This window comes from Gracilinanus agilis, chromosome 6 (assembly GCF_016433145.1).
Source record: "Gracilinanus agilis isolate LMUSP501 chromosome 6, AgileGrace, whole genome shotgun sequence".
In the NCBI taxonomy this organism is placed as follows: Eukaryota; Metazoa; Chordata; class Mammalia; order Didelphimorphia; family Didelphidae; genus Gracilinanus; species Gracilinanus agilis.
Genome location: NC_058135.1, coordinates 111,720,738 through 111,734,460, shown reverse-complemented (window position 1 = coordinate 111,734,460; position 13,723 = coordinate 111,720,738). Strand labels below are relative to the sequence as shown.

At 40.0% G+C, this 13,723-nt stretch overlaps 1 protein-coding gene across 1 annotated transcript in view; it reads left to right on the top strand.

Moving 5' to 3' along the window:
* Nucleotides 1-1,812: 1,812 nt before the first annotated feature.
* FNIP2 (folliculin interacting protein 2) overlaps nt 1,813-13,723 on the top strand; it is a 145,520-nt gene continuing 133,609 nt past the window's right edge. Inside the window, exon 1 of the mRNA XM_044680702.1 lies at nt 1,813-1,928. Within this exon, the coding sequence (XP_044536637.1) occupies nt 1,813-1,928 (116 nt within the window). The remainder of the gene's footprint in view (nt 1,929-13,723) is intronic.

Here is a 13,723-nt window from a genome sequence, read left to right as displayed (position 1 = left end):
CACTTTACCCCCATTATCCCTCACTGCTCTTCTGCCTTGGAACCAAAATGCTATATTGATTCTAAGATGGAAAGTAAGGGTTAAAAAAAAAAAGCATACAATAGCTTTCAGTGACTTTTCTGAGTATCTAAGTGTGGTTGATATTCACATTTATAGAGTTCTATTTAGTGCTACTTTTCTGTACTAGAAATGTTCCATTTTTCATCTGGGAGAGGGATCTTGAAACAATTCTTTCCCCAGTGACAAATAACTTCTGTCACTGATTAGCATAGAAGATTGTTATATTTTGTTATTTAGTTATCAACTCCTTTGATATCATGAAGCAGCCTGGAATGGAGGACAGAATGTTAAATTTAAGAGTCAAGAAGTCAGGGAGTCAAATCCTACCTCTGACACTTATTAACTTCATGGGTTAATCACTTATGCTCTCATAGCCTTCTCTTATTTGTCTAGATGAGAATTTTAATTCTTGTAGTCCTTGCCTCCTCTGGTTTTGTGAGACTCAAAGGAGAGATGTATATTAGAGCATTCTGCAAATGTGAATGCATTATAATAAATGTCATTTATTATTATACAGAAAATTTCTCAGGCATCCTTGGGATGAATGCTAGTGGAAAGACCTGTAGATTAGGGGAGGTGAAGTGGTGGTCCAGAAGGATCTGGGTTCTAGTTTGTGCTCTACGGCACTCTGATTAAATAGAGAAAAGGAAAGAAGAGAAAAAGAAGGAAACAAGGAAGGGAATAAGGGGAACAGGAAAGAAATAGAAGTTGAGAAAGGAAAGGAAGGGAAAAAAGGATATAGACAGAAAAAAGGAGAGGAAGTAAAGATGAGACAGAAAGAAGGAAAGGAAGGAGAGGAGGAAGAAAAGAAAAGGAAGGTAAACAAGCAGGAAAGGAAGGAAGGAAGGAAGGAAGGAAGGAAGGAAGGAAGGAAGGAAGGAGAAAATGAAGGGAGGAAGAAATAAAGAAGGAAAGAGGAAGGGGAGGAAAGAGAGCATGAGGGGAAGAAGGGAAGAAGACAAGCCTGCCAGGATGCATTGGGCACAGGTAATCCTCTCTCCAGTATACGACTCTGACTCCGTGAGTCTGTAAAAGAATCTCCGCTCCCCTTCGCTTTGCCCCCTCTAAAGCTGTCAATCAAATTCAGGTGCTTGCCGCAGCGGAAAGGCAACACCACGAGCTTACTGTTCGGGCCAGTCTAACTACTATCCCCAGGTAACTAAGATTTGCTCCGGGACGGCGTCGCGCTCTGGCCCTTTAAGACGGGCTGACTTTCTTTCGGGTCTCAACCACGTGTCCTGGGAAGTCTCTGCACCGCGAGAGTCCAATGGCGGGCGTTCTCTCGGTGCTACGTAAGCCCGGCGCTTTCGGCTCCCAGGCCAATGAGGGTCCACGGGCAGACTCGTCCCTCCTCCTCTCTCTTCCTCCGCCTTCTTTTCTCTCTCTTCCCTCCCTGCTACCCCTCCCAAGCAGCTGCGGGCTCCTCCCGTCGGAGATAACTGTCAGCTCGGCGGGGCGACCGGGGCTGGTGCTCAGTCATATGACCGGCTGCTCCCAGCTCCGGCGGGCAGAGCCGAACGGAGCGGAGCTGAGCTGAGTTCCTCAGCTGCTGTAGCAGCCCCGGGCTGGCTCCTTCCCGCGATGCTGGACGGCCGCTCTGCAGAAGCAGGAGCTGCAGCCGCAGCCGCAGCCGGCGCCGGGATGCCTCCACCGTGTGGGCCCCGGACTCGAGCTGCAGCCAGCTGAGCGGGCGGCGCCGGGGGAGCCTGAGGAGCAGCAGCGGCCGCGGGTGGCGGCGGTGGCGGCGGCATCATGGCCCCAACCCTGCTCCAGAAGCTCTTCAACAAAAGGGGCTGCGGGAGCGGCGCCTCCTCTTCCTCCTCAGCGGCCGCCCCGGGCAGGGCACCTAGGGAAGCAGCCTCCTTTAGGTGAGGAGTCCCAGGGAACGAGGAGGGCGGGGGGAGGGGGAGAGTGAGGAGGAGGAAGGATAGTTGAGCGTGTTGCTCCTGTCTCCCCCATCGCCCTCTGGCTTGTCTTTGTGGAAGCTCGGGATCGAGAGTTGAAACCCCTAACCCTTCTGTTCCACGAGGAGGAGGGGGAGGGGTTTTTGTTGTGGTTGTGTGTTGTGTTGGGGTGAGGGGTGGGGTTTACCTCTCTCCCCTCCCACCAGCTCCAATAGCTCCCACCCAAAAAACCCTGAATTTCCTTTGTGAGGGGTGGGAGGGTGGTCTCGGTTAGAGGTGGTAATGATTCCTTTTCAATGAGAACTGGGATAATTGTTCCCGGCGGGCGCGTGACGGGAAGCCCCTAGCTGGACTGACGGGCCAGGTGTGTCATCCCACTGGCATGCATTGCCTTGACCCTATTGTGTAGGTGAGCTTTTAAGTTGGGAAGTAGCGACCGCGTAGGGGAATAGAAATGGTTTATCTTGTGACAGACTCTATGAGGGATGAATGATAGGATGTAATTTTGACATCAGTTAGACTGATGGCTCTTGATGCGTGGAAAGGGGGAGTAGAAATGCTTTATGAAATGGTTGAAATTTCTATTTAACAAAGCTGTTCACATGTGGAATAGATCAACGTTACAATTCTTCCTCTGCCCTCCCCCCCAAACACATTTCTCTGTCTTGACATTTAAAAATGCTTTATATTGCATTTTGGAATACTTGAGATTAGAAAAAGTCTTAATCAGACGTCTGATACTTATATTAATTGATCTTTTTTAGTTGAAACCTTTTATTCTTAAATTTTTATATTGTTGGAAGCTATTTGCAAGATAGAAATGTGTTTTGTTGAATCTAGACCAAGTAAGAACTTGCAGATGAAACTTTGGGTTAAATTCTGGGTGGAGGTTTGCATCATACTTTCTGAACTTCGTGGATTTTCTTTATTTTAAACATACACAGCTCCTCACTACAACTATGAAAATCAGTTAAGGACTTCAAGCTTATTTTTTGAGGACTGTGCTTATAGTGTATGTTTTTTTAAAGCTTCATACCTAAATTCTTGTGTTTCTCCTATACCAGCTGGCTGCTATAACTTGAGAGTTCCACTCTTTTTACTGCTTTGAATCTGATGTTTGCTAGCCTCAGCAGATAGTTTCTTTTCTTCCTCTTAAATAACTCCGATTTGTTTCAGGGAATATGACCTGTAGTGAAATTGCATGAAGAGATTTGAATAGCTATATAGACAGTGAAGTTAGTATAGTTTGACTCATTCCTAATTTCCTCTCTGCCTCTCCCCTCATACTTTAAGTTGGTTTGTTTCTTTTTTTTAAAATGGGGTCTTCATTTTAAAATGGGATTGCTCCAGAGCCCCACCTTTATACTGAGTTTCCTTCAAAGCACAGACTGGAAGCCACTTCATTTTGTCTTTGTATCAGTATGATCTAACACAGGGTTTTGCAGATATAAATGTTTAGACTGACTTGAATTAAATGGAGGGGCTTCTGATTCCTCTTGAAATTCACCATGTGTTTTGGGTGGGAATGTGTGCAGTGTGGGTGCTATTAATTTCCCTTGATATGTAATGGTGGAACACAAAGCCCTGCCAAGAATTGGTTTTTTTCACTTCTCCTTTAAAGTTCACTGATGTGTATATGTGTCTGAGAGATGGAGACAGAGAGTTCATGGAATTGTAGGCTTAGAAGGGTCCCTAAAAATCATCCTTCTGTTTAAAGAGGAATCTGACAGATGGCTAGATCCATCCTTAAGTTATGGATGTACACTTGCTTTGAGAGTAGCAAGGAAAGATGGGGAATTATAGGAGGAGGAGAACGTGGTATCAGCTGGTGTCCAAAGGCCCTTGTGTACATACGTTAAATGGATAATGCATGAAGGACAATTTTTTCCTCTGCCTCCTTTCACACACAGACTGAAGAATGTATATTGTTCTTTTGTATGGTCTACTATTAAAAGCAGGAATTCTTATACTTTTTGTGAGTCACTGGTCCCTTTACCTGGAATCTTGAGAGGATAAATGATATGCCTATGGTCCCACAGTTAGTGTTAGAAGCTGGGTTTGAATCTTTTCTTGGCTCTAACCTTGATTCTTTAGAAAATAAAACCTTGGGGCAGCTAGGTGATTTAGTAGATTGAGAGCCAGGCCTAGGGATGGGTTCAAATGCGGTCAGACACTTTCTAGCTTTTTGGTCCTGGGCAAGTCACTTACCCCCACTTTACTTTGGAACCATTACTTAGTGTTGATTCATATTTAGAAGGTAAGGAATTTAGAAAAAGAAAAGAAAACCTTTTACCTGCACAAAAGTGAAACCACTGGAATTTATCTTATTCACATATCATCCTGGGGTTTTGAGATTTAAATCATATAAGACTGGACTCTGTGATGATGGAAGTCCCTCAATGTGATAAAGGACATCAGAGAGCATGCACTTTCATTGTATAGATAAGAAAATATGGTTACACTGTAAATTAGTTAACAGAGCCAAGACTAGAAGAACACACATCTCCTTGCTCCCAGGCTCTTTTCACCACACCAAGCCTTGCAAATGGCTATCTAGCTTCTGCTTAAATGACACATTCCCCAGTGAAGAGGAGTCTTTGTCTATTACTGTCCCTTCCACGCCTGGACAGCTCCATTCATCAACAGATTCTTTAGTTGAGCTGAAATCTGTCTCTTTGTAACCTTGGTACTGGGGAAGATACACTTAGCTTCTGAATGGTTTTAGAGAAGTTAACTTTGAGATACTTGAATGGCTAAAATCCATTTATTCATACAGTTGGCCTACATTTTAGAATGTGTTATTTCAGGCTGTAATTAATAAAATTGTTAGTGTGGCAGGATTAGTTTAAATGCAGATAAAATTTCCTTTGGTTTGGTAGTCTAAATTTTAAAAGGGGAAATAAAAAATAAGTTGAAATAAATCTAAATTTGTGTAGATTTTAGCAGTGCAAGACTGCCATTCATCAGAATATTAAAAATGAACTTTTATTCATTTCTCCTTTGTATTTATCTTACTCTTTTTTCTTTGTTGATTGCTTTATTTTTAGATTTCCTAGGCACTTTATGTTTTCTTGCCTGTCCTGTCAAAACACTAACATGCAAGTCTAAAATTTTTTGTACTTTCTGGCATTCCACCAGTAAAGCACCAAGGGGAAAAAGGATTCTTGGCTACATTTAGGCTAGCAGATAGTTTTGGTTGACTTGGTGGAAAGATCTAACTGGAGAAATTGATTAGGAAGCAAGATTAAGTTAAACTTGTGATCAGAGGCAGCAACAGGCACTACTCAGTTATAGTATTTGTAAAATCTGACCCCCTCATAATAATAATATTTATCACAGTATTTTAAGGTTGGCAGAGCACTTTACATGCATTAGTTCATATGAACCCACAATAACTCTACAGTATAGATATTGTGGATATTATTCCCATTTTGCCAGTCAATTAACAGGCAACTAACAACAGACATTTGTTAATTTACCTGTTCCTTGCTAGGCATTGTACTAGGTTCTGGGGAATACAAGACCAACAGGAAAGAGCTCTGGCCTGCAAGAAACTAATATCTTATAGGGAAAAGACAACATTTATAACATGTACTCAAGGAAGTCTAGCATTCAATAAGCATTTATGAAATACCTGATTGCTGGACTTTAACAGCATTAGAAAAAGCCAGTTATAGGAGGTGGCGTTTGAACTAAGCTTTGAAGGAAACTAGGAATTTTAAGAGGTAGTAATGAGAATAGGAGGGCATTCTGAGAAGGAAAAGGGGAAGTCTGGAGGAGCTGGAATGTTTGAGGAACAGCAAAGAGGACACTTTGGCCAGATGGTGATACCAAAACCCAGACAGCTTAAGTGATTTTCTCATGGAAATATCCCTTGGAAGTGCCAGAGGCAGTATTTAAGCAAAAAATTTCTAAATTCCAAGTCCAGTACTTTATCAACCCTGACATATTGCCTCTTTGAAATGTCAGCTATTTGCTGAGGACAAATTAAAAATCTGAGACAATTCCTTATTTAATGGCTCACATTTTCAAAATGCTTTCACTTTTAGCTTGTGACAAACCAAACAGAGCCCTGGTGTTTTTGCCTTCTGAAATGTGAAATTGGAGTGTGAAAAGGAATATTTAACTTATAGTAGTCCAGCATTGCCATTGGATTAAAGCTAGTTGAGGAATTTAGGGTTTCTTGGTTCCTTCCAGATCTAAAAATCAGTATTTCTTTATCAGATCTGACAATAGTCAAAGGGTGCCCAATAAATTTTAGATCTGATTGAAATCCAAAGCTTTACTTTAAAGGTTTCAACTTGAGGCAGCTAGGTGGTAGAGTATTAGCCCTGGAGTCAGAAAGACTAGAGTTCAAATCCAGTCTTACATTCTCTTACTTAGCTGTATGACCCTGATTAAGTCAGTTAACCTCTTCCTTAGTTTCTTCATCTGTAAAATGATAATGGCATCCATTTATCAGAGTTGTGAGATGAGATAGGATTTATAAAGTGCTTTGTAAACCTTAAAAATATATGCATGTGATATAGTTATACATATATGTGTATAATACGTGTGTGTGCTATATGTAGCAATACATAGGCAGCATTTATATTGGTGTGTATACATATCTATCTATTATTATTAAATTACTGGTGTGTGAAGTGAGTCAGCATGGTGTAGTAGTAGATTAGGTGCTGAACTTGACACTGGGGTTGAGAAGACTACAAATTATATAGATTGGCTGTCATCTCTCTTATTGGAGGGAGTAGGGAGTTTCCCTTGATGAAATCACAGGTCCTTGGTGTATTGGCATATTTCTGACATTCCAAATTCCCTTAATTTATATATGAAGTATTGTGTATACTTGCAAAGAATGAAAAGCCAGTTTCTAAAAGCTAAAGCTGTATGATAAGATATGGAGTTGGTTAGGACTTTACAGATCTAATCCCACTCCCTCATTTACTGAAGGCTTTTTTTGGTTTAGAACTGTTTTGAAATGGTTAAGAATATGACACTTAGAGTGTAAGGAGTAAATTCAGTAAAAAGTGCCTTCATGTGGACTATTCAGGCTGTATAAAATATTGAAAAGAATTCATCTGCCATTTATTCCCATCAGTTAGGGATAAATGGTAAAGTCCAAAGTTCTAATATCTGTAGGTCTTTTAAGAAAAGCCTAAGTGACTAACTCAATTTCAGAATTCCTGTGTATGTATATGCATGTATAATGTAGCCTATCTTTCAGTATTATCAAACATCACTACATAACTCATATTTCTGTAGCACTTCAAGATTACAGATTGATTTCCTCACAACATCCTTGTAAAGGAAGTATAATTATTTCCATTTTGCAGATGGATGGAAAGGTTAGATGAGTTAGTTGCCTTAGAATTACACACAGCTTGTAGGATTGAATGACATCTAGGTCTACTAGCTACAGTCCCAGGAATATCAGGGACATCCTTTATATATCCTCCTAGAAAAATCAAAGAATTATAGTCCCCTGTTCTCCTTAGATTTTATATCCTAAAGGATAGAAGGATATAAGCTAAGAAGGACAAACAAAAACACTACATAGGAAATGACAATGGGCCTTTCCAAATCTGATAAAGCAAAGGGTAAATATTTACATTCAATGAAGAATTGAGTATCCGGGCTTGAGATGACTGAGTACATGCTTGGCTGGGAAGCATTTCTTCCCTACCCACTGCTGCACCCCAGTTTCTAAAATTGTCACAGGAATTTCTGTCTTGGAGGGGGAGAGCAGCAATAGGATTTAAGGGTGGGAAGAGGGTTAGAAAATAGCTTACATTTATATATTCTTTGAGACATGCAAAGCATATAAAAGGTGTTTACCTCATTTGATCCTCCACAGCCCAGTGAATCAGGTAGTGCAAGTATTATTATCCCCATTTAACAGATGAAATGACTAAGGTCAAGAGAGTTTGTGATTTCACATATTTAGGAAATGGCAGAGCCAGCTCTGGGAGGCTAATCTTGTGACTCTTAAACCCTGTGTCACACACTTAGGTAGCAAAACAGTGTTAAGCAAGGAACTTTTAGTACCATTATTGTGAAATTTGTATGCCCTGTAAAGTCAGATTCAACCACCCACACCACCACCCTCAAGCCAAGTTCTTCATATTCCATCCTCTGTATTATCTATATCTTTGTACAGCCCCCATTACTCTGTATCAACATCGTCCTTCTAGGTGCCAACACCTCCATCTTGATTTGACATCCTCCCTGGGAATTACTTCTGCTTATTTCTCTGTATTCATTTTGTTTCTTCCTACTTGAATTTAAGAACCCAGAGGAACGGTTTTCATTTTGCCTTTGTATCTATAGAGCCTGGCACCTTTTAGGTACAAATAGTACTTTGCAAAACACGCTTATTGAATAGAAGAAGGAATGTATGAATGGGTGGATGGAGTCCTTCTGGAGTTGCTGCTCCTTCCTGTCCCAGTTTCTCTTGAAATATAAGGTCACTTCCCACTGTCACCTCCTTTCACACCTGAAACATTTCACTGAGTTTTGGCTTTTTTAGAGGTTAAAGAAAGAGAAAGCTAGTGTTCTGAACTAGACTGTCTTGGAATAAGTCTGGGTGATTTACTAATTAGATATCACTGATGGAGAAGCAGCTTTCTGGGTCTGTTACCTTATCTGAAAAATGGAGATTATTATTCTAGGCCTGCCCACCTCCCAGGGCTTCTGGGAGTAGTTAATGAGATGGGGTTGGTGAAAAGCTTCTCAGAAAGGATAAAATACCGAACAAATTTCAGTTGTTAAGAATCACTAAAAACCTATTAGCTCATTAAACTCTCTATTAAGAGTGGAACCAGATTGATCATTCGGATTTCGTGGTCTTATAATTGCTAAATGCTGGCTAGCTTTGCAGTAGCTGTTTTCTCCCCTGTAGATGTGGGAACTGAGGCAGAACAGAGATAAGTAATTTTCTTCACTTTCATGACAAATGGGAGTGGGAGGGACTACAGGAGATTAGCCCTTCTAGACTTTATAATTTCCAGGTTATTACTAAGACAATTTATTTGTATTTTCCTGTATAAATTTTCACTTACTTGGTTTTACTACTTGGCTATGTAAATTTTCCCATTTAGTCATTATATGGCCAGAAGTAATTCTTTTATTTTTTATTTTCTAGCTTTTACTTATATGTTCTGAATACCTCACCATTCAATTCAAGCATTTGGGAATTCAAAGGGGAAAAAAAAAAAAGAAGAGCTAGCAGCTCTAACCCTCATGGAGTTCTTATGATCTCCTGCAAACATCTCATAAGGAGTGAAGCAAATTGTCCAGAAGTAAATGCCAACTTTTTATAGAGGTCTAAGCAATCAATGGTTTTCACATTTATTTGCACTTCTTTCTCATTTAGCAAATATTTTAACACCTACCTATATGCAAAGCAAAGGAGAAGCAGTCCTTGCCTTATGGAGCTTTTGGTCTAATAGATGGGATGATTACATCTTACATGAAGAATTATAAAATAGGTGAGATATGAAGGTGCAGTAATACTTTGGTGTGGGAGTTTTGAAAAGGGGGAGAGTAGTTCTGACAGATGGGGTGTCCATATAGTTGGGAGGTAGGTTGAGAGAAAGAACAAGAATGGCTTTGCGGAGGAAAATCTAGGCACTGGACAGGTGAAAACAGGCTAGAGGGGAAAATAGTTTTAGGTATTAACATAGAAATGAGTGTTTAAACATGTACAAAATAAAGATGAATTAAAAAATGAGTGTGAAAACCATTGTTTTCTTAGATCAGAACTCTAGAAACTTTGGCATAGAGAAGAGCTCTTTATTTGGAGTATGGGAAACCGTGTTTGGATCTCAGCTTACATCCTTATAGGTTGTGTGATCCTGGAGAACGCATACCAGCTCTGTTTCTTTGTCTGTAAAATAGGGATAGTCATAACTTAATTTTCAGCCAGAGTGAGAAAAACATTTTTAAAACTTTAAAGTGCTATGTAAATGGTAGTTGTAAGAATATGACAAAGTTTAGGGTATATAAGAAGGTATTTCAAATAACCCATTTTGCTGAAACATAGAAAAAAATATATATATCTATATATAGGCTGTAGGAAAGTAGTGGGAAAGTATGCTAGAAAGCTAGGATGTTGAAAAATCTTGAGATGGTCACCTATGTGGTTTGGGTTTATTCCCTAAGCTTTCAGGAGTATTTGGAGCAGGTGGAATGATGGTTTAAAGCTGTATTTTAAGATTATTAACTTGATATTGTGTAGCTTGGTTTAGATGTAAAGGAGGAGGGAGAGAGGGAGACTGGTGAGAAACTGATCCCAGTAGTACAGGTGAGAGGTAAGGAAGCAGAGTTGGAAGTGTGATGGATGGCCAGGAGAATGGAAAAAGGTCATGGATATACAAAATACTTGAAGAGTAAAAGTGACACCCTTTATTGATTGGATTATTGGAAGGCTAGGAAGAGGGAGATAACACTGGTGAACACAAAGGTAAGATCACAAACAGAAATAGAATTGTCACATCATAAAGGGGAAATAGGTTTAAAGGGGAATGTGTTCTAAAGATCATTTGACATGGATTCAGGAAACCTGAGTTGAGGGATATGAATGAAATATTTCTCATCTAAAATACTAGTTATGTTTGGCTTTTAGACCTGTTGAGTTGGAAGTGGTGGTAGTTGATCCTGGCAAATCGGCTGAGTGGTAAATTGGAAATTCAGCCGTGTAGCTTTATAGAGAGAGCAGGCCTGAAAATATATCTTTAGCAAAGGAGATAGATATGGGATAGCTAGAGAGATAGAAGGAAAATGGAAATTATTATGATACTTCATTAATTGAACTCAGTTTAAAAGAAAATTGTTATTAAATGTTTAATTGGGTTATGGTGATGTTCAGTGTCAATCTTTTTAATAAGACATTTTAAACAATACAATAGCTGTGTAATTATTTGTTTTTATTCTTAAAGAGTATTTCAGCCTGATAAAAATTTGAATTCATCCTGTACACTAGGAAGGGGCCAAGATGAAGAAACATCTTGGTGTTGGTGATTGTTGGCAGAATGCCCATGGAGGTTCTCACAACTCTTCTGGAATTTAGCATGCCTGAGAACCCTGTATCTGGTATGTTAGGCATGGGTGTCAAACTACAGGTGGACTTCTTAGAAATATTTAGGACAGAAGAAAGTTTAATGGATCTGGAGCTAGAAGACTGAGGTTCTTCATGTCTTGGCTTTAGCCATTAGCTACTTTTATGACCTTCATTTGAGGGCAGGAGACTGTCTTTTGCTTCTGTAAGGGTTAAAAATGGTTTGACTAAATTTATGAATTAAAAAGAATTATTGTGGTCTCTGTTCATAAAATTACCTCTTAAGTCATGAGACTGATTAGCAACTTTATTACAAGGTAGAGATAGTAAAGGGGGAAATGTAGGAAGGAGATAGAAAATATTGCCTAGCTAAAGACTCTATCATTGCTGATTGGAAGAAATCCAGCTCAGCTCGGACAAAGGCTCTCTCAGGTCTGATCTCCAACCAGGAGTCACGGTAGTCTCTTCAGCAAGAGTCTTACCAGCTCAGAATCAATCTTCAATGCAGAAGTCCAAGGCAGAAGAATCCCTCCAACTCAGAAGACCCTCCAACACAGAGACACCAATGCAGAAGTTCCCTCAGCAAGAGCCATCATCAGGCAGCAGAAGTGAATCAGATGACACATGTTAAAACCAGGGGAAATGCGCATCAGTATGGGGAGGGGGGAAGTAGGGGGGTGAAGGGGAAAGTAAGAACATGAATCATGTAACCATGATAACTTTTCTAAAAAATGAAAATTATTAAAAAAAAGTGAATCAGAATGTCCTCCACTTGCTTTTATAAGCAGTTTTCTCCACGTCACTTTCTCTCTCTCTCTCTGGTTTCTCCTTTCTTTCACTGTGGGCTGGTCTATCACATCTCAGGAACCAATCAAAGTCTCTCAATTGTGGTCTTTTAGGACTAAATGTTAATGACTAAGTGTGAACTTTCCTCCTTAGTAACTTACTAAGTGTTAAGTAGGGGTACTTTAAGTTCCTGACTGATTAACTTAAAATAGACAAAGGGAATAAAAAATTCCCTTTCACACTTCTTTTTGTAATCCTGGTGCTTAGCAGGTGTGTTTGGTGCATAGTAGGTGCTTGCTAAATAAATGTTTAATAGGGCAACTAGATGGCCCAGTAGATTGAATACTGGGCTTGGAGTTAGGAAGGACCTTAGTTCAAATGTTATCTCAGACACTTAATAGCTGGGCAAGTCATATAACCCTGCTTGTCTCCTTCGTCTTCATCTGTTTCTTCATCTGTAAAATGAATTGAAGAAGGAAATGGCAAACCACTTCAGTATCTTTGCCAAGAAAATGCCAAATGGGATCTTAAAGAGTTGAACACAAATGAAACAGCTGAACAACAGTAAGAACAACAATAACAAAAGTTTATTGAATTGCATGTTACCTCTCCGAGCCTTGGTTTTCTCATCTGTAAATGATGTGGCTGGAATAAATCATCTCTTAGGGGCCCTTCCAACTATAAATTCATATAAATTCATGATCTGTTTAAAAAGGTTTTTGGAATGGTAGTGATGAAACGGTGGCTCCTACAGTTTTGTTGCTGAATTCATTTATGAATTAAAAAGTAAAGATTTGTTTAAAAAATAAATCTAAAGTCACTTGTAAAACTGTGACTTCTGAAATGTGAATTCATATTGTTGCATTGTAGACTTTGGCTTTCTGAAATAGTCCTAATGAGAAATTGCCTTGAGTGGACACTGTATTAGTTACCTTGATCAGCTGTAGTGATGGACTTCTCTGTATTCAATGGAGCTAGACCAGGAGTCAGCAACGTATGGCTCTCAGCCATATCTGGCTCTTTTGAGGGCCAGGTATGGCTCTCAGCCATATCTGGCTCTTTTGAGGGCCAGATATGACTCTTTCTGCAGGAGCCATAAGTCAATTTTTTTTCAGGCACTGTTACAGGAGTGTGCACTGTGAGCACTGTATGGCTCTCACGAAATTACGTTTTAAAAAATTTGGCGTTTATGGCTCTCACGGCCAAAAAGGTTGCCGACTCCTGGGCTAGACCTTGACAAGGAGACAGTTCTGACTTGGGCCAGAAGCCCATCTACTTTAGTTAGACTTGTTGGAGCTTGTACTTCACTTTCCTAGCATTTGAGAAGTTCGGGTCGCTGCTGTACCACTTCTATGAAAGAACAAGTCACAGTGTGTAAACCATTCAAACCCAAAAAGGGTGTTCCTTTCTCTCTCTCTCTCTCTCTCTCTCTTTCTCTCCTGAAGTGTTTTTCTTGTGAACCCTAATGTGCTGTCAGCCTGGAGGAAGCCCTTTGCACTTTGTGACCTCAGCAAAAGACTAAAAGTGCTTACCTGAAATGCTTCTGTGTATGCAGTTAACTCCTAATGGGTAATCTGATTCGTAAAACTAGTATCAGCTTCATTTCTAGAGAGCCACTGGGCAGAAAGTAGTGAGCAGTATACCTTGATTACACTGGCCCTTTGCCTGCTGGGGGCTGTTAGGCAGAGTATATGAGATCATCCTTTGGCTACTGATATAAGTCTTTGCTTTATTTCCAAGAGTGATGAAATACTTGGTGCCTTCCCTCTTACTAAGCATTCTTTACTGGATTTTATGGTTGGTTTAGTGAAGAATCCTTATAATGTACTAGAGAAAAAACAGGATGGACATTTCCACACACTGGATGGAGAGGGTGATTTCCCCCAGCCCCACCCTGTCTGAAAATGGAACTTGGATG